We start from the raw sequence: 26,301 nt of genomic DNA on the forward strand, positions 1-26,301 counted from the left end.
ATTCAAAAGGCACTGTTGCAAGGTTCGGTTTCAGGAGTGGCAGAAACACCACAGTAACAATATCAGTGATGAAGTTTCCATACACATGTTTCATATCTCATAATTACTAAACTGCCAAAAAGATAAACACTTTCAGAAAATAATGCAGGACTTCTTTATCTGTAAATAAAAGATGGGACCTCCATCAGCAAGGTTTGGAAGCTGAAGGTGAAAATCTGGGAAAAGGTGACCTGGAGGAAACTGTAAGAGAGCAGTGAAGAAACCGAGTAAGGGTTTCCACACAATCCTCACTGGAAAACTCACCTCCAATTACGTACTTCTCTTTGGGCAATAAGCCTGTTGCATGTTATCAAATAAACTCTTAGAAATTATTTTCTTTTCAAAATTATTGTCTTTTATTCATCTTAAGGGTTGATTTCTGCAAACTTGTTAAATCTTTCATTGTCATCTTTCAGATATGATTCTTGACTATTTTCCCCAAGCCCAGTCCAAAACCAGAGACACACTAGTTTACACAGGCTCAGTAGTAGTATCTCCCTGTGACTATAACAGTTCTTTTTATTTTAGTTTTTGTTTCAATCTCAGCTTTTGGGTTTTTTTACTATAAAATGGGGAACATCTCTAAAATAATACAACACAAATTGTTTCTAAGTACACAGTTTTCTTTTAGTTTCTTTCAGTTTTTGTTTCATTTTCTAGTTGAAACAACTCAAAACAACTTTATATTTTTCAGTGACCAAAAATGTTTTTCAGGTTTTACTTCTTAGCTTCTTAGTTTAGTTAACTGCAATAACCTTATTTCAAAGTGATGTTATATTATGTTATGTTACATTACAATTTGTTACCAATATTCGACACAGTGCAGACTGCCAGGTTGGAAAAAAGGGAGCTTGAATCTTGAACTGAACACTGAAATTGTCTACTTAACAAAAACCAAAAACAACTTCTAACAACCAATGCAGAAAGCCAGTAGGACAAGAAAGCAGGAAATACTGAGTAATAAGTGCAATGTACCAAAGAAAAGACTGAGGGGGAATATAAGACACACACCAGAGACAGGGAGACTAAGGCACTGGTGAACTCCAAACAACAAGGGAAGAAAAAAAACAGAAAACCACATGAAGAACTTTCCCTCAACATAAAATAGGATAACCCCTGAAAATAGATACATTTAATGGGAGAGATGATTTTGATGTGAATGAGCTAGCCAAAAAACCCAACAGGCAGCATATAAAGGAAGAAATGACTCGCTATACCCTACAAGTGCAGTTTTTATTAACAAACTTGGACAGCCAGTTTTATTTATTGTTAATTTTGCAGGTGATGAAGGCATAAGAACATCTCCTCATGAGCTTTACCTTGTCAGTTGATGACATTCTCTCAAAGATTGGTATATTTTAATATAAATGTTTCAGTGTAGCATCTCTGGGCCATCGAAGGCTTCGGCTACATCATTTCACAAGGTCACTGCCTCTCAAGCGTAAAAACACAAATGCTACACATTGCCATCTCCAGTGTTGTGCACAGACACCTATCAAAGTCAGAGAACCTCATCACAATTTCACCAGCAGCTGAAGATGGTCAGAGAGACAAAAGGGGAACCATGCCTTCCTCCTCCTCCTCCTCCCTATGTTTTCCCTTTAACAGTGAGTTATACAGCTGTCTCCTTCCACTATCTAGGTCATCAATTAGCGAGCAGGAGGTTAAAAAAAAACAGCCAGTTTTGTTCTACACCTCACCTATATCTCTCCTGCCTTTTGTTCTGAAAGCGAGTGCTTATTAGGAAGCTCCTGCCAATTCCTGGGTGAAGGATTTGAGAGGCAAGCTTTAGTGATTCGCTCTAATGCGGTAACTGACTGCTGGGTTTTTATCCCGGCCAGGCTGAAATCCAGCCACTCTCAGATACAGTGTGTTCCTCCAGCTTTTGTAATTACACCGAGTCCTGTGCCTGGATGTGATCGTACACTTAAAGTAAATATCATCCCTCAATGGCCAAGCCTGCGCTCGTGAATCGGGACGAGTCAACTCCTAAAATATATCACGACTCTTCAATAATGACTATGTACCAAACACTTAAACCTTCACATTGGTGTGTGTGGACTCCAACACTTACTCAGTTTGTCCCCGTCTGACATCACCTGAAACATTTCAGTTACTGTTGGGCGGTGTACTGCATACACATCTACACTGTTTGACCAATAATAATAGATAACAACAAATAATATAATCCTCACTGCAGGGCAAACATAATGGAACACAATGAGACAATTGTGACAGAGACTATTTTTAACACTAAGATGTGCAATATTTACAAAAGTGCAGGCGCACAGGCTTCTGGGTAATCTTAGCTACCAAGGTAGCATAAAAGTCTGTTAACAGCTGGGGAGGGCTCTGCTGCTAGGTTCAAGAAGCGTAAAGACAGACGGAGGACGAGGAGAAGAGAGGCTCAGAAATTTGTGACTGAGAGAGGAGCGGTGACTGTTCAGTGGAGGTTTTTAAGAATGAGAGTGATTCTGTTGTCGTCTAACGGGTGACCAAATACTTCAAAAATACACGAGTACTCATTTTTGGCCATACCACCCAGCATTAATTTCAATGCCAATGAGCGTGATAATGAGGCACTGGTAATGTAAAACAATAAAAGAGGAAAGTAAAAACCACAGGGACATGAGGAACTGAACTTCAAAGCAAAGCAGGAGGTAAACCAAGAATATACTCAAACAACAGTTATATACAGACAAGGGGAAACATAAGAGTCACGTGAAAAGTAAGAAGCACTAAGAATTCCAACTACAAGCATCAATCATCACAAAAACTATGACAAAATGAATTGTCAGGTGAAGAATATTCAATTCAAAATTATCTACGCAAACAAAGCGCGCGCCCCCTCGAAAGGAATCAAGTTTACAAAAGGATGATGAAAGCAGACAGCGGCACCAGGGCAAACAGAGGGTGTCAGGAAATGTTGTAAATGTGCTGAGTTTAACCGATGTCCTGAGCATCCATCATTTCCACCTGGATAGAGCCTTGATCACTGAGCTGTGCCGTCTCCTGAACAATGATTTGCAGAGCCAGATCACACAGCTGACATCTTTGCGCATTACCAAAGCTTTTATGCACCCTTTCCTTCCTTCTGACAGGTTGTGTATCGGACACGACGTCCGGGATGTTTGTGTAGATATCTCAGTCCTCTGGCTACCAACTGTGTGTACCCGCCGATGGGTAAAAATGCTTGAACAAGCAGAAAAGAGTATTTTCTGATCAGGAACAAAGCGTTGCTGTGTATACCGTGTACAAGTGTAGTGTAGAAGCCCTATCAAATGTGCATACATGGGCATCAGGCAGAAAGCAAAAAGAAGCTAATTTACAGGGAGAAAAAAAATCAGACGGGCTGTGAAACAGAAATGAATGCAGACATAAATTTACTCTGCTGGCAGAGCAATTGAGGCTCAGTGGAATAAGGGACACAATTAGAGAGAAGCTGGCTTTCTGCTGAGCTGAGAGGACAAATGCCCTTCTTCATTTAGATACAGTGTTTTCTACAGAGGACAGTTTAAAGAGAGACAGAATCTACTCAAAGAGAAACGTGTCAGGGTGCTCTTCGTTTGAATTCAGATCCTACACACTGTCTCATTAGTCTGCGCTAACCACGCAGTCTACACCTGAAGAAATCCCTCCACCAATATCCTCTTTAAGACCACGTTACACTAATTAGACAAATTAACGTTGCATTTTGTATCCAATCACTGAATTAGATCTTTTTGTTGCAACAAACAAAAAAAGCACAAAAACAGAATATATGAGGCTCATCAGCAGAAAATCAATTTCTGAAATAGTTCTTTTGATCATCATTTTAGAGGGGGTACCTGGAAACAATATTCTCTGTTTTTGGAGGGTTTTGTTGCTCTTTCTATGAGTGGAGAGCCATAGTTTAATGAAGGAGCTGCAGAAAGGGTTAGAAATGGCAGACAGTGATGAGGGAAAAGATATTTAGGGCCTCAGGCATTTATATAAAAATGGCTTTAAATGCAGAAACATTTAGTTTCCAAAAATAATTGGTCAAGTTTGAGGCCAAGCATGGGTATTGAAGATTAACACTGACACAGCTAAAAGCATAAGGTGTGGATTACCAAGTGGGCGAATCGGCAAACCTCTCCAGGTTCTGTGGTAACACTTCACTTTGGTCATTTTTTATGATAAAATATGTACAGTACCACTAAAACACCTTACAGACTAGTTAGCTTCAAAAGGAACTTGAGTTGGGTAGCTAAATATGAGTAATTATAGAGTACTGTGCAAATCTCAGTGGACCTCAACATTGTATCAAATATTGACTTTCATACTTGTTAGAATTGCACAAACTCTGTTAATTGCCTTAAAGCTCTAATTGTATTTATGTTTCCAGTGTTTCAAAAAATTGTTGCAACTATTTTCTGTTTTTCAGTAAAATGTAAAAGAAATGAATGATGATCCAAGTCTTTTTACATTTATAAACTATTCTTTAAAAAACTGCTGCAAAGATCAGGTTCATGTAGCACTCCAGCTAATAAAGCTATGGTTATACGTATCACTGAAGGAGTCGAAGTGGTGTTTGGTACTCAAGCTAACCAGCTAACTAAGTTAGGCCATAGAGGGAAATCAGAAGAGTACTGACACATATCACCTCATTTATTTTCTGGACATTTTGGGGAGTTTAGAGGGTTTTGTGACCTCCCCTGTATCCTTAATGATGAGTTCATACACATATATATATATATATATATATACACAGTTAAAAAAAACATCTTAAAAAAACGGTAATATTCCAGCAGCTGGGGCGCCAAAATACTACTGTAAAATAACAGAAAATAACTTCCTCATAAAAATACGGTTATTTCCAGCAATGACAATACAGTTTGTTGCGCTAATTTTACATGGGATCTTGCCTTTTTCAAGTGATGTTAAACATTAAATTAGGAACATGTTAATGTGATTAAACAATGAAATTACCTATAAACAAGGTCAATGAATGTGGCAATATGAATCATAATACGTGAATGTACAGAAATATACAGTTAACAGTTGGTTTAAATAATAATGGATTGCATGCCCTGGGACAGACTGACAGAGGCGAGGCTGCCATATCGCACCATCGGCCCCTCATCAGTAGGCGGTAGGTGAAGAGTCTTGACCACGGACACAATGACCGAGAGTGTCCGAGCCAGGGCTCGAACTGGCAACCTTCTGATCACAAGGCAAACTGCCAACTCTTGAGTCACGATCGCCCTAAATAGCAATGATAATAATACTTATGTGATGTAACACAAGCTTATAGGAATCATGTTATATACTTTTCCATAGCATTACATTTGAATTCAACAGTTCAATCTTTCAAATAACAGACAAATATTTGTGAAATTATGATACATTTCTGAATGTATTTTTACAATCTAAATATGCATATGTATAAAAAAATATATTTAAAAAACAAGTAAATTGTGTCTTACTGTATTTACAGTGATGTCATGTTATTTTACATTTGACATGTAAAATCACAGTCTACTTGTGTAAATTTAATGATATTCTAGAAAAACAGTACAAAACTGTAAAATATACAGTAAGATACTTTGACATTACTATTTTTTGGAACAGTGTACATATATATATATATATATATATATATATATATATATATATATACATATATATATATATATATATATATATATATATATATAAATATATATATATATGTATAATCTGATGGCTACGAGACGTTTTGTCCTATAATCAGGCCTTAACTATGTCAGAAACCACTCACTTCAGAAGAAGAAGTAGAAGAAGATGTAATGAGTTAGCAGGAGGGTGGCCCTTGAGCTAAAACAGCTTGTATTAGACAGTGAATGAACTAAAGTGTTGCACCAGATGAAAAATATAAAGAGGAATAATTTGTAAGTGCTAATAACATAAACATGCTAATAAAGCTATTCTAATAGGTCTCAAGAATAAATAATGGGCAAACAATGCTTCACTTGCCAGTAGAGGATATTATTATACCAGTTTTGCTTGTATGTTCTCTGAAAACTTTCAGGTGAAATCATTTTCAGGGTGCATTCTGGGTTTTCAAAAAAACAAAAACAAAAAGCTTCTGCCATGATGTGTTCAATATTGACAAGCAATGGCTATGTTTCTTGAAGCTAGTTTAAAGCCAGCTGTGCTCAAGTGGTGCATGCACATTCCTAAATTGTGTTGCCTTCATCATATAGCCCCACAGTAAACCTGTTTTAATGTAAAAGTGTAGCAGGACGAGATCTTTAAAGAGGAGCAGAGCAGCTCATTTTTGCCCCATGGCTGTGTAGCAGCTTAATCCAGTCATGTTACACTAATGTTACAGACAATATAGTGACATGATGTAATGGCATGTGTTTGGAGCTATTTTAAGTTTGTGACTGTTTAAACAGGGATCATGCAGATTTGCTTTGTACCGGTTTGATTAAAGCCAGTAAATGTCACAGAGAAGTCTTAATCCCATTATTTGAACGCATCACGAGGCAGTCGGTACATCTGCACACATCTCCTCATATGGACCGTACTCCACATATATATAAGTCTATACTGAGCAAATAGCTGTAATCCCTGCTGTTTATCAGATATCAAAATCTGTCTGACTTCCAGTGTGATTGATGCTTTGGGGTTTGGCTAATGCTTCCGTTATCAGGAGGGATTATATGACTTATGAAAACCTGCCCGGGCTTCTGTAGCCGCTTCATGTCATTAGACTGTGTGAAAGGATTGTGCTGCTGCTGTCTGTAATCACCAAAATAAAAGCTGATGTATTTAATCACAGGTTGTCACTTGCTGCTCTGTTGTGCTGTTACTTGAATGAAAAATAAATAGATGCAAATACACAGACCCCTCCCTTCCCAAAAAAAAAAGTTAATTGTTGCATCTTGGCCCAGCTTGTTATCCAAAACCAAAAAAATGTGGATGATGATTAGAAAGAATAGGGGACACAGGAAGAGAAAGGGTGTCTGATTAATCATGCTTAACTTGAAGGGGGCGGGAGTGGTGGTGGGCACATCTGAGCTCTTTTCATCATTTGCTGAATGTATTACTGCAAGTCTGGCGAAAGGTGCACGCACAGAGAGCCAGTGCCGAGTGATTGTGCTGAGGACAGCAGGACAGGAACGACAGCAGAAGGATAAATCACAGCTCCCAGAGCAGAGAAACGCCACAGTCTGAACTGGAAATAAACCGGTGGGACTCCTTACGCCTCACTAATGACCTGTGGTGCTTTGTGCCAAAAGAGAGCTTTCTAGGAGAAGGCCTACAGAACCAAGAAGGGTACAGATGAGCTCTGATAGCACATCGACGTTCAAAAGGTAGAATATTTTTAGTTCCTGGGTAGGCGTGACATTATGTGTCATAGTGATTTATATCGACAAGGGTTCGATTAAATCCTTTGCTAAAAACGTAAAAGACAGCTAACTTAACAGTACTGCCATGTTCACAACACCCCACACCACATAGTGGATCCCTTTGTAAGTGTCATTCTTTCCAGTATTTTAGAAACTCTAAATAATTCATCAGTGCTGGGTATTAAAAATCACTGCTGACACACGGCTCTATCTTAGCCTAGAATTTGCCGCCTGGTGTCCTTGCCTGCTTCATTTTGATAAAAAGCTGTGTTTGCAGAGGATGAATTTAACCTCTCTGCACGTGCTCCTAAATGGCCATTTGGAAAATGGCAGTGCCACTTCAATGCCAGAAGCCAAAAGGTGATGCTCGCAGCTCAGGAGAAAAGCCATTCAAGTCAGACCGATCACTCTTGCCACTGCTACCTGTCAGATAGAACAAATTGAATTTGTCTTCCTCCGGTGGCTTGTAGGAGCTCTAAACAGCATATTAGTGGCTCTACTTATCAAAGTTGTCAAAGCAAATCTGTTTAGCTGTGAACCTGGGAGACTCAGATCAGTCTCAGATAGCATTACACACATATGTATGTCGTACACAGGCAGCGCTAATTGAGATTATTTTATTTAGCAGAATTACTTTGAGGTTTACAACAGAGTGCATCTTCACCTTACCTGGTGACGAATGTATCATCTTTCCACAGTACAAAGACTTCTATATGGAAATCTAAACTAAGTGTGATTTTACTTTTTAAACACTTGGGGTTCAAAACATGAATGAACATGAAATGTGCTTTAAACAGCTGCAATGTCTAAAAGGCGTTAGCTAGCAAAATGTTAGCATTACATACATTAATATTTACAGAATACAACTATGGACACTGCATTAATGTAACATACAGTATGTATTGATAAATTAGATTTTACTCTATTTGAATTCCTGGTGTATGCCTATACAATTTACAAAATGCATCTATTTATAGTTTCTTAGCAGTGTCAAGGTTCAGCAGGGGATTCAGTCCTTAAAAATATATAAAATGCCTTTAAGCCAAACAAAGAGACAAATTCATTAAAGAAAAATTAAAGATTTTTAAAGTTTTAAAAAGATGTTATGAGGGACAGTTTTTTGCATTTTTTTGTAAAAATCTCTAGTTTATAATATTTCATTAAAAAGTACATAAAGTGTTAACTCCTGTTTGATCTACAGTCTTCCACAAATACAAATTAAGTGCTAGGTGTGAAATAATAACAATAATAAAGCGTGGTGTATTGCTGATGTTTATATGCTGAAATGTCACTCTGAGTCTGGTGTTGAGATTGATGAAACCAAACCTAGAGGTTTGTTGGTTCAGCTTTGTCCTCTCCAGTGGTGTACTGAAGGTTGCCGCTATCCTTCCCGTGGGGGCTGAGATGAAAACTTGAGTGATGTCCCCCAACTAGGAGCAGCCCTCTCACTTTTACACCAAGCCTCCTCATCGCGCTCCCAGTGGGAAATCCCTGTCACGCATCGAGCTTGTGGCTCCAATAAATGTAGCTGTCGATGAAGGCTCCTGCTGGCGGGTGAGGCTGAAGTGCTCTCAAATGTGCCAACAGTATTATCGCTCAAAACGGCTTTACATGGAGGTCATTGTGAAGCCGACCGTCCTGGACTCTATATTTGTGACTTATGGGCCACATTGCAATCACGCTCTCCCCATACAAGCGATAAATTGTCATGAAAAAAACAGCTTCTAGAGCTTGTAAAAGACCCAGAATCTCCCATGTATCACAAGGAATCGTTTGACATTCAATAAAATGAAATCCACTGCGAGGTTATTCGTTGACAAATTAATATACAGAGGCATCACAGCGTCACTGACCAAGGTCAACACAAAGGAGAGTTTGGTGCTGGAGAGAGGAACGATTAGAATTAAAGTTATACATTTCAAAAGCTTAAACAGTTCTTTAGACAGAAAGTAACCTCCCTAACATCGTCCTACCCCAGTTCTGTCATCCGACTCTCTGCCTGAACACCATCTACTGGATATGCTACATCTAATAACATAAAGCATCAACAAAAAGTGTCAAGTGGCTGTTGGAAGGAATTTAAATCAAAAGTAGAGCCACTGTAGTTGACTTCATTATCTATAAATAACGCAATCTAAAATTCTCTATCTGTGCACATCACATTCTTGGAGAAGTCTCTGGTGGTGATACCATAGCACTTACTTTAGGAAACTGCTTGACTGGTATTAAAACTTTCTGGCCCAGTTTCATGTTCTTGTTGATGACGACATCGATGAACTTCTCCTCCTCCTTCCCCTCGTCTTTCTGAATTTTTTCAATCTCTGGAAAGAAGCAAGAAAAAAAAAAGATGAGCCTGTGTTGAAAAGCATGAACTTACAGGACTGGAGCAGCAGAGAAGTACGAGTGCAAAAAAAACCATATCTTCATTGAAAGAATAATTGAAGTTTCTTTTATTTTGGGATGCACTGTTTTCAGTACAAGAGCAAGGTGAGAGTACATGAGTATGCAATAGCAGTTAGCCTTGCCTGTCATAATGGCTGGAAACTGCTACACTGGCTACTTGTGTCACACAGTAATGAACACAAAACTCACTTCTGGTAAAAGCTTTTTCTTCAAAATCCTGAACTGTTCAACCTCAAGTGAATGCTGCTTCTCAGATTGCTGAGAAAATGTCAAAAGGCTCCTTAAAGTTTTTCAATTTGACACATTAGGATTGTGTCTTTTGTTCAAAACCCAGCTACAACACATTTATAAAACACAAAACACAGAGTAAATTGTTACTAAAAAGCAAATATTTAGGTTTTTTCTCCACTGCAAGGACCTCAAACAATTTTACAAGTAAAGCTTTGTTTAACAGACATGAGAGTGTTTTTCATGATTTTCTCAAATTTTTCTAATACACAGTAAAAGCTATAACTATAAAACTATAAAATCCACATTGCAACCTAAAATTGGGCATAAATGAAAGAATATGGAAATCTAGTGCAGTATATTAAATCTTTTTGTGTCACTGAGAAGTCATTTAGTGTTTTTCTGAAAAAATAATGTTTTAAAGAGCTTAAACAAAAGAAGTGTTTTAAAGGTTGGAGATGATCCAATGCAAACTAAAACCCCTGACCCTATTACCTCGAAACCTTGCACACTAAACTGTATTTTATTATGTTTACTCATGTGATTGACCAGAATTGGCTGAAATCTGTGTCTTTCAGAAGCTGTAAAAACTTGAGATTTTAAGATATATTTATGCAGTGTGTGATTTTGTGAACATTTATGGCATCATTGTGATGCCATAGGGCTGCCATAGAGTGCGTTTAATAAAATGTATTTTACAGCTCTCCCCATGGTTTCTTGAATTTTTTTCCAAGGTCAACTTTGACCTTGGGCGCTAACAGTGAAGGTAAAGGTCAAATGCTTAACCAACCTAGGTACTCATGTCCCCCAAGGCTTAGTATATTGTTGTGAAGTTTGACTACGATCCAAAAAAATTGTGGGTAATGTAAAGTTTTGACCTTGACCCGAGTTTCACCAAAATGAAATCAGCTTGAGCTGTTACTGGTTTCCACCATCACACAAAATGTGGAAACGATATCTTGAAAACTGTGGACGCTAGACTGGTAGCATAGACAGACAGCACCGATTACATACCCCCTCCCTTCAGGGGGAGAACAAAATAAACACAACTGAACCAGTGACAGCAGTACAGTGTGTTCTGAGTCAATTCTAAGTAGTGACCTACTTTAAATTACTTCTGAAAACACATTGTTTACAGACTTATTTTTTCATGTGCTTTTATTATATGTGATCTTTATCTTAGATTTTTATTTTGCTTATAATTATTTCCCGCTGATATATTGTTGTTGTATTATTCTTTCTGCTTTCTGGCTTTTGTTCTTTTATTGGTATTCATAATTTCTCTTGCTATTTTGTGTTTTCTATTGCGTATCCTTGTTTCCTGTTACTTGTTACTTCTTGTACACTTGCTAAGCCAAAGGTTGCTGGTTTGTTTCCAGTAGGAAAGAGCATCTGGTATAAAACTCTGTTGAATCGAACATGCAGTGTAACCCCTTGTGGCGAGGGAGCAGCTGAATGTACCTGATTTTTTTGGGTGGTGACTGTTTCCACTAATTACTTCACCTGTGAGTCTGAATGAAATTAAACCCTCACTAACTAGTTCTTTCTACTGTTTCCTTGCAGTCTGTATTTACGCATTAAAATGCCAATAAAGGTTTCCAGTCACGTGAAGAAAAGCAATTTCTTCACCTGCTCTTATCCACTGTTGCTTTGTTTAGTTGTGAGAGTGCAAATGAATGCAGAAGAAACTCAAATGAAAGCTGTCTGTATGCAGGAAAACTGTTCAGTCTGCCACAATCTTCTAATCATATCATTTCTTGTAAACTTCGCTGCAGGGTGACAGCAGCCATCCACCTTTCTCATTCTGGCAGAGAAAGCTGCAGCATGAAGGGTGAGTCAAAAAGGGGGCGCTCCTTTAGCTCCTAAATATCTTTGCATATTGAAATTGTTAATACAAAAAAAAGGTGCTCAAAAGAATGAGCACCTCTATGAAAGCAGAAGCTTTGGCAGGTGTATGTTAACACAATACCACAAACCATGCCAGGAGGAGCCGTCCCAGTAAATTTACCCCAAACTCAGACCATTCGGTGATAAAGAAACACGAGATCTAAATGTCTGGCTCTGAAGTCCTCAGTTACAATGTTAAATGTTAAAGTTGCAGACGGTACAATTAGAAGAAGGCTGAACAAGTACAGCTTGTTTGGAAATGTTGCCTGGAGCAAGGCTCCAGCAATGCATCTGAACAAATTGCAAGACTTCTGGTTACAAGACGAGACCAATGTTTGGCCATAGTACACATCACCACGTTTGGTAAAAACCCAGACACAGCATATCAGCACTATCACATCAAACCAACTATCCAGAATGCTGGTGTGATGATTTGGGCTTGAAGTCACTGAATTAACCATAACATGCTTGGTTTGTTTGGTAAATCTCACTGATCATAATCTGTCAACAATAAAATCATTACTTAAATTGAATTATGACATTTGTTTGTGTAATACAAATTAGAGGCTCCATGGTGTAATGCAGTGGTTCCCAAACTTTTTTTGCCAGGCCCCCCTTTTTTACAAGAAAAATGTTCGCGCCCCCCCCCCAACCTAACCCCCCCCCAAACACATCCTCCAAACACACACACCCATATTTTGTTTACAAACTCCATTGCGGTTTATTTCACACCTCAAACATTTAGTAAACAATTAAGCAAATACAAGTACGGCAATAAATTACAGGTAGTAATAAAATATACTACTAACTCTTTTACGCTACGTCCACACCTACACGGGTATTTTTGAAAACTCAGCTGTTTTACACGCTTACATACACACACGCAGTTACTGTCCCTCCATTTAGAAAGGCAGAGGCGTCACGGTGTAATTATTTTACGTGTAGTTGTTTTTTTTCCTGTGTAATAATATTCAACATTGCTGTGTCAACATTTTTCAAAAATGTCTCTCTGTGTAAAATGGGTTTAAACACATAAACAGCTGTGGGATACTGTTTGTCCGTGATTTGAACAGGGGGAACAAATTACGGCAGGATCAGCCTGATATTATTTGTATCCCGCTGTGACTTTACTGTATAAAGAGCTAACATGTCCAAAATGTCAGGAGTAGTTAGTCATTACAAGAAGTGTTTGTGAACTTCTGGTGGGATCCTGTTTGTCCGTGATTTGGAGAGCCCAGCGCTGCTCCCGACGCAGGGAAACTAATTTTGCAGGGGAGACCTACCTTGGCACTTGTGCAGGTGAAGCCAAAGGGAAGATATGCTTCACCATATTTTCTAGTCTTTGGCTTGGAAGGAAGTTGGTTTGGAAACATATTTGGCGATGCTTCATCTCCTGCTTTATGTTTATGTGGGAGCCCGTCAAAACCTGTCCACAGTGTCCAAGCGCTCTTTTTTTTTTTCCTTTCATACCGCGCCCCCCCTGCAATGGCTCTGCGCCCCCCCTAGGGGGCGGGCCCCACACTTTGGGAACCTCTGGTGTAATGGATGACACATCTGCTTATCGAGTAAAAACTCCACAGTTTGATCCTGGGAGGAGACACAAATCCCTCAGTGATTTTGTCAGGAAAGAAGTGTAAAAATCTGTCAGTTCAAATGTGAGCTACACTCGGTGAGTAAGGGAACACCAAAGAGCAGCTTTTGGTTTCTTTAATATAAGGTATTGACTTGAAATGATATACTATGTATTGCATCATAAGTATCATAACAGCGATAACACAGGCACACATGCCATTTTATATGCTACAGTATGCTTTTGGTTTCATCCACTAAATGTGATTATTGGTTTGTAATTATTGAAGTTTTTCTGGCGTAAAGTGGTTGTTTAACGAAAGCCAAGGATCCCCAACATACTTATTAGATGTCCTCACTGTGACTCCTGTGATGCATGTGTCACATGAATTTAAGGTGAATGAATTACTAAATTACCAATAAACAGTGGTATAAAGTGTTATTCAAAATCCATTCTTACCATGATTATAAAAAAAATTAAATTGAGATGCTATTGGGACTCTCTCTGTGGGGACACAGGTCTTTTCTAAGCCTGGAAATGGGAAAGAAAATGACCCTCATCAGTATATTTTTTACTGTCAAACTCTTAGTTCCCTTCAGTATCACCCATCTCACCTATTGGCTGAGTCACAGCCATCATTAATACTTTCTAATTTGAGCAGAGACACCGATTTACTTGAGCACACACGACATGTGCTACAGTCCCTTTCATGTTCCTGTGGAAAAAAATGAAAGGGAGGACACTGGCGCTTGTACCTCCAGGCTACCAAAAATACTGGCTGTCACGCCTCTTCTTTCGGGAGAGGGAGACTTTGATGTATTTGGAGATGTAACCTTGAACATTTAATCAGATGGATAACATCTGTGTTTCAGCGCCAGGAAAATGGTTTTGTAGAGAGGTGCAGGAGGGGTCCGCGACAAAGACTCGAGGCTAAAAGCCCAACAGGAGGAAAGGGTGAGGCAGAAGGTGAACTCCATCACAGATTTATGTCTCCCGCACAAAATGATTTTCAAACAGGAAAAAAAACATTAGATAAAAACAGAACAATCAACCTTTTTTTTTTTGAGTCGAGGTTTACGAAGACAACGTGAGAATCTGATCTGACAGTGATTAGATGAAGGCAAAACAGGGTCTGTTTCTGTTTCTATAAAGTTGAACACACTCTGGTTTAACACATCACATGAGCAGATACACCACATACCCGTTTTTCAATTACACTGAGCTGACCATATCAGCACTGCAAACTAGAAACTGCGAGCCAATTGTGATTTCCCAACAAAGCTCTGCAGCATTACATTAGCAGAATGTAATTAAAACCTTTGATACGAGTTTTAACGGGGATAAAAGAAGTATCAGCGAGATGGAGATATCTTTAAGCTTCGGTTTATCCCAAAGGGGGCACGGAGTGCACATGTTCTGAGAAAAAAGACAACATTAATATTAATGCATCACCTAGCAACATGCCAAGACAGAGTTTCCTCCTTCCACCAGGCGTTACGTTGGGAGACAGTGAGTGAGACTGTGATTCAACTGCATTCTTTTTTTCCCCCCTCAAGCTTACAGCACAAGAAAACGCTGCATTTCAAGTCCAAATGAGCCCCAACAGGGCAGTGCAATCAATCAGCAGGTGTAATAGGCAGCCAAAACGGCAGTTTCAAATGAGCTCACCCTCTAAACATGGCATCAGAATCAGCTAGTGCAAATTAACCAACCACAGTTTCCTCCAAAATCCTGTTTGCGGCACAGAAATGTAGAAAATGTGGAACTGAGAAGCTCCTCCACCTCAGAGTCCTGCTCAAACCAAAGAGATGAAACATGCATCACTGACACATGCACAGTGTCCCTGTTGTTTTTCTTTTTTCTTTCCTACCAGCTCTATCAGATTCCTCTGTTCCAACTCAATTTGCTTGTCTGAGAGGCACGACAAAAACTTTTATTGAATTTTCACCCCAACTTCCTGCATCTGAAATTAAAGGTACGCTCTCAGAAACAGGGGTACAGTAAGAGTCTGTCCCTGCAAATGAAACCTACATAAATGCACCATCCTGGGCTAATTTTCAGACCAAAAAGGTTCCCAAACAATTAAAAGGTACACATGTGGGCAGTCTCTTGTTGCAGTATCAGGAAAGGTACATGACACCATCAGCTTTTTACAGCTGAGATTAGAGCTGGGCGATAGAACGATAACGATATGTATTGCGAAATAACTTTTTCTCGATAGAAAAATTAAACTATTGCGATAGGCCTCATCTTTCTTGTCCTCTTAAAAAAAAAAAAAGAACAGCCAATCCAAATTAAGTAGCGCAGAGCCGAACCAATCACAGCCACAGCGTCACGTCACGTGACTTGTTACGTACAGCACAAGCACCAAGGCGCACATGTGTATTTGTTTTTGCAGCCGTGCAGCCCGGGTAATGAAGGAAATGAGTTTGCCGACTAGAGAAAAATCAACCGAGAGCGTGAGCGAAGGTTACCGAAGAAAAAACAGATGATGGTTCCAATGCCGGAGAGCTTGTCGAACGGAAGGGCCACAGAAGTTCCGTGAGTGTGAAGGTATTTCGCTATTTCAAGTCTGACAAAAACAGAGTAAGCGCGACTGTAAACTGTGCCGAAAGCAAGTCTGAAATACAATAAAGCGGTGCATGCTCAATCTCTGACTGAAAGCGCTAATTCGTCATTCGGCTTTTGTCAGACTAAAGTCACTGTTAAAACTGTTTGAAAAGCTAAGCTATACAACAAGGAGAGATTGAGAATTTCCTTTTAGTTCTCAGTTTATTTGATATTGACAAAAGTTAGTCAATTTTGTCTGTTCTTCTGTAAAACAAACTAAGATTTATTTTTAGAATTAATATTTTGTTTCTAAGTGGAATTGACAATTTAGTAGTCTGTTTTGTTTGTTCTATTTTGAAACTTAAACGCTTTAGCGGCTGCCTTTTGTGTAGTTTGCAATATTTGCCTTTATTTATCTGAAACTGAAGTCTCATGTTCCTTAAGTACATCTGCCCTGTTGAACTTATTATGGGAAATAAATATTTTAATTAAAACAAGCTGCTAATTATTTCACATTTTACTTGTGAGCAACGGCACATTTAAATCTTACAAATATAGTTATTTGGCTTATATCGTGATATATATCGTTATCGCCTGAAATGAAAAAAACATCGTGATATGAAAAAATCTTATATCGCCCATCTCTAGCTGAGGTATAAAAAAACCTACAAGGCTACAGATCAGGGCTGGGCAATTAATCAAATTTGGTATCCAAAGAATTTTGAAAAATAGTCATTTGCATAAGCATTTGTTTTTGCACTCGTAAGACATAGAAATGTTTCTATATCTTATAAATCAGCAGCACCCCATTTCCTTTAGATTAGTATACCTGATTTATACCTACTCACTGTTTAGTTCAGCCCTAATAAAGATCTCTAAAAGACAGCCTTCGGTCAAATAGATCAATCTATAGGAAACATAACTCCCAAGGTGAACCTGAAAAAGGATCTGTCCTTGTCTCCAGGTATAAGGGTGCAATGGCTGTAGCCTTGTACCCCTAACGGTACAATGAGGTACTTTATTTCCTGACAGCGTAGTATCAGAAGTCTTTACTCTTGTTACACTGGCTGTGCTTTATGTGAATCTCTCATTCAACAGAAGACGGCGACTCGTGAAGAAATTCAGTGGGTTGATAGAGCTTTTGAAGCCAATGTGTCTCAGTTGCTCCAAGACCCAAATGGAATAAATTAATGAAACATTGAATTTTGAAGATTTCCTTAAAACATCTTGAGGAGCCACTTAGCCTACATATTGTTGAATATGTATGTACATCCTGTTCCCCTGATGAGGGCTGTTGCTGCTAAAACATGTCGATTTTTTCATTATTGCTGAAGAGCAGCTAAATTCTTTTTTTCAATTCCTTTGCTTCTACGGTTATGTGAAAAAGTAAGTAGTGGAAATCTTTCACTGTATTTCATTATTACTACATCGGAACAGTGCCTACGCATGAAGGTTATATACTCATATGATATGAAATGTTATTTATAGTTCTAATTTCACAGATACATTGGAAAATATGTACGCACCTAAATTTAATAAAACCATCAACATTTTTAAATTATAATCTGGTGTTCTAGATTAGATGCCAATGATTACAACCTCCTTAAAAGCTGCAGCGTGCAACACGGGTTTAATAAGCATTAGTAGGATACCATCATCTGATGAATGCAGGCCGCACAGCTGATAATAACTACTGAACCAAGGCCACGACATGGAGCCGTTACTCTTCCACTATTTGTTTTTTATGCTACATCCCTGTTGGCTTGGTCACAATAACCGCCATATATAACATCATACAAACTGCTTATGCTCCCATAACTCAACTCGACTTTCTTCTTTGTTAGTCGTTGGAGCCAGCTAAAGATATCGTCATAATCCTGGTCCTCTGGCACAACCTAAAATCTCTCTCTGTATACCCAGCTTTAAGAAGTGACAAGAGGAACATGTTTTATTTAAACCTGGTGCTCATCTTTGCTGTAGAAGTGTTTGGTGTCAAGAGCGAAAGATCTCTGGTGGCTTCATATAAGCCTGGCAAGAGATTTAAAAGGATCTCCAAATCATTTCAGCTGAAGAGTTTCACTGTACAATCTTCTACGTGTAGTTTTGATTTCAGACTGCTGCTAATTTGTCCAGGACAAATCACCAACAACAATAACTGTTATCTGTGGCACTCCTTTGTGTTTCTAGTGCTTCTTCTTCTTTCTTTCAGTGTCCCCCATCTCTGTCTTCTTGTTTCCCGGAGTTTCTTCTTTTAGTTCCTTCCTACTTTATATTCAAGGTTAATTTTCTCTTATGTTTTAGTGTTGTCCTTTCCAGCCTTTGTTCATTTTCCCCTCTTTTCCAATATTTTTTCAGCCTTCATTGCTTCTAGCTGTTCCAACTCCTTCGCTCTTTTATCAGTCCATCTGTTTGCCCTCTTCATGCAAGAGTTCCTGTTTTGTTTGAACGAGCCTTTGGCTTCACTTTTTTAGTCATCGGGTTAAATAAAGCTTTATTTTCTGTTTTTAAGGCCTCCCTCGTGTGTTGTCATTTGGATACAAAGAAGTCTCAATAAACCCCCAAAATTTAATCATGTGATCTGAACAAAGAAACAGGAGGATCTAATCTTCACAGTAACACAGGAATCAGAGTGAAAGAGGGCCAATCCACACAGACACTATGAAGACCCAGACATAAGAAAGACATGGCAAAGGGAGAAACCTCAACACATAAGTGTAGTAAACAAGGATCTTGGTCCAAGCACGGTCCTACATTTACAGCTAGTATATATGTGTACACAAAGAAGGCTTTTGTTCTTCAGCGATAAGAAAAAGCAACAAGTTTCAGCAGCAATAATCCCCATGAGGGGAACATGATATCCATATTTAGTAATGTTTAGGACAAGTGGCTCCTTCAGAGCTCACAGAGAGAATGTCAGAGTGAAGCATAACTTAAGAAAAAACTTCAAAACTCAATATTTTATTCATTCAATCCATATGGGTCTCTGTTCAGCTGAGACATAATATTGGCATAAAAACAGCTGAATTCTTTTCATTTTTCACACAACTTCACAAGTCAAGAGTGTTGCTGAATGGTGTGCACAGAACTTGGCAATTAACTTGAAGAGTACAAAACAAGAAAAATAAAAACAGAGTTAAAAGAAACTGCAAAAAGCACAACAGCACCTCTCTTCTCCATGTACGTCTGCTCTTCCCTGAGCCCCTCATGTTTGGGAGTTTTTTTGTTTTTTTAGCTTCTCTTGCATCAAATGTGTCAACTTTACAACCTATGCACACATTAAAATATATTTACAATCTATAAAATATGTCAGCCTGGGTGACGCCACCCCACAACGGGACACCGCCCCAGCTGTCTGCTTTCTTATTAGAAATGGGATCACTTAAAAGCAGCTCTGTGATTTAGGTCTTCCCATTTAAAATTCATAAGCTGGGTAGATTTTGTGGGATTATGCATGACTTCAGCTGCATGCTACAGAGTCAAGTTAGGGACGGAAGCAACTGGGTCATTAAGTCTAACAATTTCAGAGCTATGGCAAAAATACACTATGTTCACACTGGGTGTACAACCCGATATCACGCGTCTATTACAAAGCAGGTCCACGGTGTCCATTTCACGATTTGCTTCTAAAAAACGTGAAATATACACACATACAGAAGTTGCAGTAACAGCAGAGGGAGATTTTATTTCGAACCAACATGAAAATAATCATGAGAAAGTGTTTAAACAGACATTATTAATTCATTAACATACATATTAGCTGCTCAGCTTAATCGTTTCTGGCGATTAAGGACCCTGGAATGTACTTCATACGTTTTTTTGTTTGTTACCGACTTCGTGGCTTTAAATATATTATCTCCCCCTGCTGTTAATCCAACTTCTGCATGCGTGCCCATTTCACGTTTTTTAGAAGCAAAGCATGAAATGGTCACAGTGGACTGGTGTGTCCATTATACGTTTTGCCGTGATACTGGGTTGGGGTGTACCCACATTGTCAATGGACAATGACAACCAGCAGGATCATGCCAAGTACATGCTGTGACTCACTGTGATCTGCAGTGCAAACACTACAGGTAACTGTTTGTTTCTATGACTCTTTCTGCTATCTTTTATTTGAGCATATCCTCCTCCAAAAAGCGACCCAGTGGGTTGATTATTTAAGCAACCCTGTGCCCTCAGAGCTGTGATGTTTGGGCCCCAGCTCAAAAAGTCACAGCTCTGGAAACTGACTGAAGAAATTAAGAAAAGGTTTTTTAAATATTTCTACACACCTGGTAAAACGCTGCCCCTGGTGGCGAAAGTTTTACATACATTCTGTAGTTTTTAATCACAAAAATTGCCTTTTAAAGCTATAAGCTATAAGTACTATAATCAGCAGGTATATAAAGTATAATATTAGTATTATTAAATATGGTAATGGTCTTGAACCGTGTTTTTTCCTTAAACTAAACACCAGATATGACAGAGAAGATCTAAATTTCATATTTATCTATATGGTGAGACCCTAGCTTATCATGAAGAGCTTGCTACTGGCTTCCTAAATCAGTCAGATTAGCACTCTGTCTCATTTATTAGTCCTGCACAACAACAAAACTGTAAAGCAACATTTGTTGATTTGTCATCCAGTATTTCTTGACAAACAATGCTCCATTGATCTGATTCACTCATTCTTGGCTAGCTGTTTCACCATCCAGGCTGCATGCTTAGCTAGACTAACTGCCCTTGACTAACGTCTTTCTTAATGCTCAGGCATCTCAAATATTCACCCTGTCACTCTCCTCTGACAATCCAATTTGACAAAATTTTGAGTTGTTCACTGAATGTGAAAAAGCAGCTGTTCATTTAATCCCATGCTACACTAAAACCCACAATTTAAGAGAAACTTTACTTTGTCTTCAATTATCATGGTTTCAATTTTAATAACTGATTACCAATAATACCAAAGTGGTAAGAGCCAGTGTTGCTTTAATGTGAAAATGAGGCAGTGTGGGTGCTCTTAGTGGCCACACTTTAGTAAACAATATATATGAAGTGAAAGTTCACAGCTAAGAAATATAATGAGCGCTACATCGGCACTGATTCAAGCGCTAATTACCCAAGAGCCCACAGTGGCTTTGGATGTTCAAGGATATTCAAACAGTTCATGTCAAAAACTTTGAATTAACGCGGCACAAAGTTTGAATTATAGATCTAATGACACCTTTTTGTGGCGCGAACGAAAGCTGCGGATGAGAAAAAAAAGGAGCAGAGAAAATGAATGAAAGCCCAGACAACGTTGTACTTCACAGAGAATGTGCAGCTATATAGCTCTGGGTTCAATTTAGCAGAACTGACTGGTGCTTTAGAATTAATCATAAATTAAAAAGTGTTTTATGCCACATTTTTTTATTTTACCCGTGGATTTTAGGTTTTTTTTATGTTTGTGGTATTTATCTAACTAAGGTGCCCCCAGGGCAACACGCACTTCTTTGCTGTACTAAACAGAGACTGTCAGGAGTTACATGAGCTTATATGCAATATTAACAGACAAGTCTTTGGTCTCAAATAAAGGGAAAAAACATTATTATGTTTATGTTTTTTTTTATCTCCAGGCAATGCAGATCACATTCCTAATTGGAGAACGCTGACAAAACTGACACTTTTTCTGTCTTCGTTTGTATTTTATGAGCGTTATTATCATTTGCACTACTTTTCATTTGAATAGAGCACAGACAGGATGTACCTGCATGGAAAGAGCTTATGACTCAATGCGTTTCCTTCCGTAAATAATTGAATTGAAAATTGCAAGACAGTGAGTTTCTCTTCTGCTCCAGCGAGTGTCTGAAGCAATAAAAACATGTCTTGTCTAAACAGCACAATGGCAGTTTATCGGCAGCTTTCTGCCACTTCCTTTATGCAGCTGATGCTGTATGCAGCTGTCTGCGGCAGACACACTCATTATTTTGTTGTTTTGCAATTACGGGTCAAATGAATGAAATGCTCAAATAGGGGCAAACACATTATTATTCTCATTTTCCACTTTCCATCCAGCAGAACATGCTAATATAAACTCAATGAAAGGACACCGAGGTCATCCAGAAAGTTGAAATACTCAGAATATAAAGTAAGAATATTCACAAAGGAAGCTTGTTAACAAAACAGAAGCTGTGCGGGAGTTTGAACTGTTCTGCTTGTTCAACTTTAAAGATTTTTTTTTCTCTATTCATGCTCGTGTCACGTTTTTTATTCGCGGTTTGAAGTAGGTGGAGCTTCATTGGAAACGCGTGTCCATGCACCAAAGGTCAGTGAATGAACTTTGTGTTCAACCATATATATTTAAAGTGAGACACAAGTACGAGTTATGGAACAGACCTGGTTCAGTGATTTCCATAACAAAGAAATATTTAGCAAACACTGGCTAACCAAGATCGAATGTGCAAGGTTACTGTTGCTTTTATAACCCAGAGTAAGGAACATACTGTTCAGAATGGGTTTTTATTAGTTATTATATTGGTAAATGTTTTCTGATTTTTACTTAGTAATTTGCTCATTTATCTGTAAGAAGAAGAATCTTTATTCTTTATTGCTTTGCAAAAAACTAAGGAGCAGCTTTAAACATATCTGCTTAATTTACTTAAAGTGATCACAGTGTAGCAACATTACATTATGGTGTATTATAAACCAGTCTTTTAATATGTAAAATTTTCTGGATGAAAATTGCAATTCACTTAATAGTGATTACAGAGCATCTCCTTTACAATAGTTGCCATTCGGCTGAACTTAAAATTTAACCTGAACACAGAGTGTCTCAGTTTTTCTTTAGTCATACTTAAGATCTACTGAGATTGTTTTTTAATACGACTGAAGAGCTCCTGTCACGTCGACCATCTGAGGCATGCAGCACTCCTCTCAAGTAAAAATCATTCAGGAGGAATACATGTAGTGAGTCCTGCTATTAGAGAAGCTGGAACTGCTTCCACTTTCTTTTGAACCTGTCTAACAGCATTATTTGATCAATAAAACAACTGTTGATTCTTTTTTTTTTCTTATCAAATAATTGTTTCAGTTCAGCACGACAGCCTTGGTCGTTTTTAGCTGAAACACTCGTATTTACCAGTCTCAATAAATTAGAACACCATTTCTTTTCCTGTTGTCTGCTCATCCTATAAAAACTGCACAGGGGGACTGAGTGACTGCCGAGAGTTTCAGGCAGTATGGTCAGTGCCAGATATGGTTTTGCTCACATAAACTTCATGTGTGCTACCAGTGTGACCGCACACATTTAGCATGAATCATGGTGTCAAAGCTGTGACCCCTGAAAGAGAAACTAACACAGGGGGAAAAAAGAAAAAGGAAAAAAAAAGAATGAAACACATCTCGACTCGCTCCTGTCCTGAAATCTCAATTTCACTCTGGCTCCTCCATTGCCTTGACAAGGTCAGGCTGGCAGCAGGAATTCGTCTCGCCCCCTAATCTGGAGATTACATTCTCGGCGGCTGGGCAAGGCCCTCCCCCCTTTCCCTTTCCTGTTTTGCCTCTCTCCTCGCAACCCTGCCAGCCTGGCTCTCCACTGCGGGGTAACGAGCCAAGACCCACTTACAGTGTGGAGATAATGTCCGCGGATTAAGACAGAGAGCCCCTCGAGTGGAGCCTCTTTCATTTCAGTATCTGGCCTGTGAAGCATCATAAATACAGCTAGCCAGTCAGAGACTCCACTCTGTGAATGTCGGTGGAAGTCAAACTCTGTCCTCTTATGAAGTGTGTGTACGCATATGATCCTAATCCGCCAAACTCAGTGGTAATGGCTACAGCATTACACAAACACAAAAGAACATTTTCGCAGCGAAAAATCATGGCAACTTTGGGGACGCTCTTGTCACCCTCGGGGTGAGTCACCGATTTAAAATGGTTGTGTAAGAACATTAAAGTTCCCTGAAGATCCCCTTGGGTGGCAGGGTTGTTCAAAGTGCAAGAGTTTGGATTTTCAGGACATTTAACGCAACAAAGAAGCTAGAATTGCTTCAGGCTTCTACCTCGCATGACAGCACATACTCCAGGGCCGGGTTGTTTGTTTAGCATTCACCTCGGCACCAATCCATTTACATACTTGCTCACAACGAGATTATCACAATGTTCTCAACCTGCCGAAGGTTTGCTTTAACAAAATTGCCAGTCTGTGAAGTTATGAGCAGGCGCATTAAACAGCCAGGTGTAATAGATGGAGGTTTTCCTGGATAGTTTACGATCCAGGAACCGTTTTGAACAAGCTGAGAAAAAAGTAAAAACAAAAACTGCCCAAGTTTGTCATGGTCAGTGCTTTATCTCTGTTTTGCTTTATTCTGCTTAGCTGTTCCATTTGCATCACAGAAAACAGACAGTAGTGATCATAAAAAAAAAAAATCTGTAATTGAGCCATTTCTATGACCTCGCCATCAACATAACACACAAGTGCTAAGTGGATTTATGAAATTTATTAAAGACATATTCTATGACTTGCTGACTGTGCTATACACAGCAGATGTAAGTTCCAAAACAAATGTATAGAACATTCAGAGATTTGGCCTAAAAACTGCTGAATACAGAATGAGGTTGATCCCCAAACACGCTATATAGGTTAATATTATTCCTCCATACATAATTCAACATATTTCTCATCATAAAATATTCTGTTTTTCACACAATAGATCAGAATTTATGAAATGGTTCAGAAGTTTTCAGAAAGCAGCAAGATAAGCAAAACCTTACATTAATCTTACAGTGTACGCATAAAGATATAGTCACCAAAAAAAACCACAATTGCTTTTGCGATAGAATATTTACATAATATGCATGTATAGTTTTTAGATGTCTTGTAGATGACAGAGCAGTGTACAAAGATCAGAAACAGTATCGAGTGTATGTCGCAAATACATACAGACCTATCAGAAATTCCACTGGGTTTAATATGGGTTCATCAAAAAAAGTAACAAAGATAAAGTCTTTTGGCATCAGGACATAAACGCTTTTTAGTTACAATCTGTGCCTGTTAGCCTGTAAAGTAACAGTAGCTAAAAACGTTTATCTGTTGTTGCACACTCGGGGTGGCCAATGATTTGATTTTCATATTTCATCTTGGTATTAAAATATTTTTTTTTAAAAATCAGAACCAAATCAACAAGAATTTTAAATTCTAGAAAAAGACAACCTGAATAAATAAATAAAAAGCAGTTTTTAAATGATATCATGTATTTAAAGGCTACCCAAACCTACCGTACCATGTGTGAAAAATTGCTCCTAATGTAGGGTTGTATATAGACAATAATAGCGTGGCTGAATTGGACCTGTTGGTGGTGTTTTCAGTTTAAGTAACAGTAATTGTGAAGCAAATAACAATGATAACAATAACTGTCATTACTGTTTAAATCAAAAATCAAGTATCTCATTCACAGCCTCAAGGCAGTACCGTTTCTTTAAAACTGCAGAGAGTAAATATAATATCTATATAATTTCCTGTTATGCTTATAACACCCCTATTTTGCTTGCATCATGCATGAGAACAGAGGAAACCATCTATAGTGATGTAATAGGCTACCAATGGCTTCACACCACTGCACCAATGGTGAACACACAAATGCAAGAAATAGAGGAAAGTGCCAGCAAAGAGCAAATATGTAATGTATGTAGGAGAACACCTAAAGCATATGCACCAGTAGAACAACACTAAATGTAAACAGCAACTTTGTTAACAAGAAAATACTGCAGGGTACCTTTTGTAGAAAATTTATGGCTAACATGCATATACTGTATTCTTTTGAAGCAGTGGCTATGTGTTGACATCAACAAGTCCACAAGAAGCAATTAAACAGATAAAGAGTACATCACAATGTAAAGTTCAGTGCCTGTAGGTAGCTGAAGTTAACTTCCCTTGTGTCTAGGGAACGATAATTGTGCTTGCATTTGAGTTTATATTCTCACAATAATGATAACACAAGCCCAGTGCAGAGTGACCCATTGCATCCAGGGGACACTGAGACAAAAGTAAGGCTGACAAAACAGAAATAATGAACAAGTGAATAAAAAAACACAATGAGAATTCAGCGGCACTGTAGGAACCCCTCTCTCTCTCTCTCTTATACCAGAGGTGGACCATTTGACAGACAGATATAAAAATAAAAGGCATTCCTGATGTGGTTGTGCAGCAGCTGAAGACACCAAGTGGCTGAAAAATGAAATTAAGGTGCCGTGACTGCAGTTTGATCGATGATAACTTGAGGCCTGCTTCAAAAGCGAGCCATTTCATATAATTTCCAT

At 38.5% G+C, this 26,301-nt stretch overlaps 1 protein-coding gene across 1 annotated transcript in view; it reads right to left on the bottom strand.

Annotated features, from left to right (window-relative positions):
* The window catches only part of khdrbs3 (KH domain containing, RNA binding, signal transduction associated 3), a 129,400-nt gene that overhangs the window by 54,112 nt on the left and 48,987 nt on the right, over nt 1-26,301 (bottom strand). Inside the window, exon 2 of the mRNA XM_031743465.2 lies at nt 9,600-9,718. Coding sequence (XP_031599325.1) covers nt 9,600-9,718 — 119 coding nt within the window. The remainder of the gene's footprint in view (nt 1-9,599; nt 9,719-26,301) is intronic.

This window comes from Oreochromis aureus, linkage group 22 (assembly GCF_013358895.1).
Source record: "Oreochromis aureus strain Israel breed Guangdong linkage group 22, ZZ_aureus, whole genome shotgun sequence".
NCBI lineage: Eukaryota > Metazoa > Chordata > Actinopteri > Cichliformes > Cichlidae > Oreochromis > Oreochromis aureus.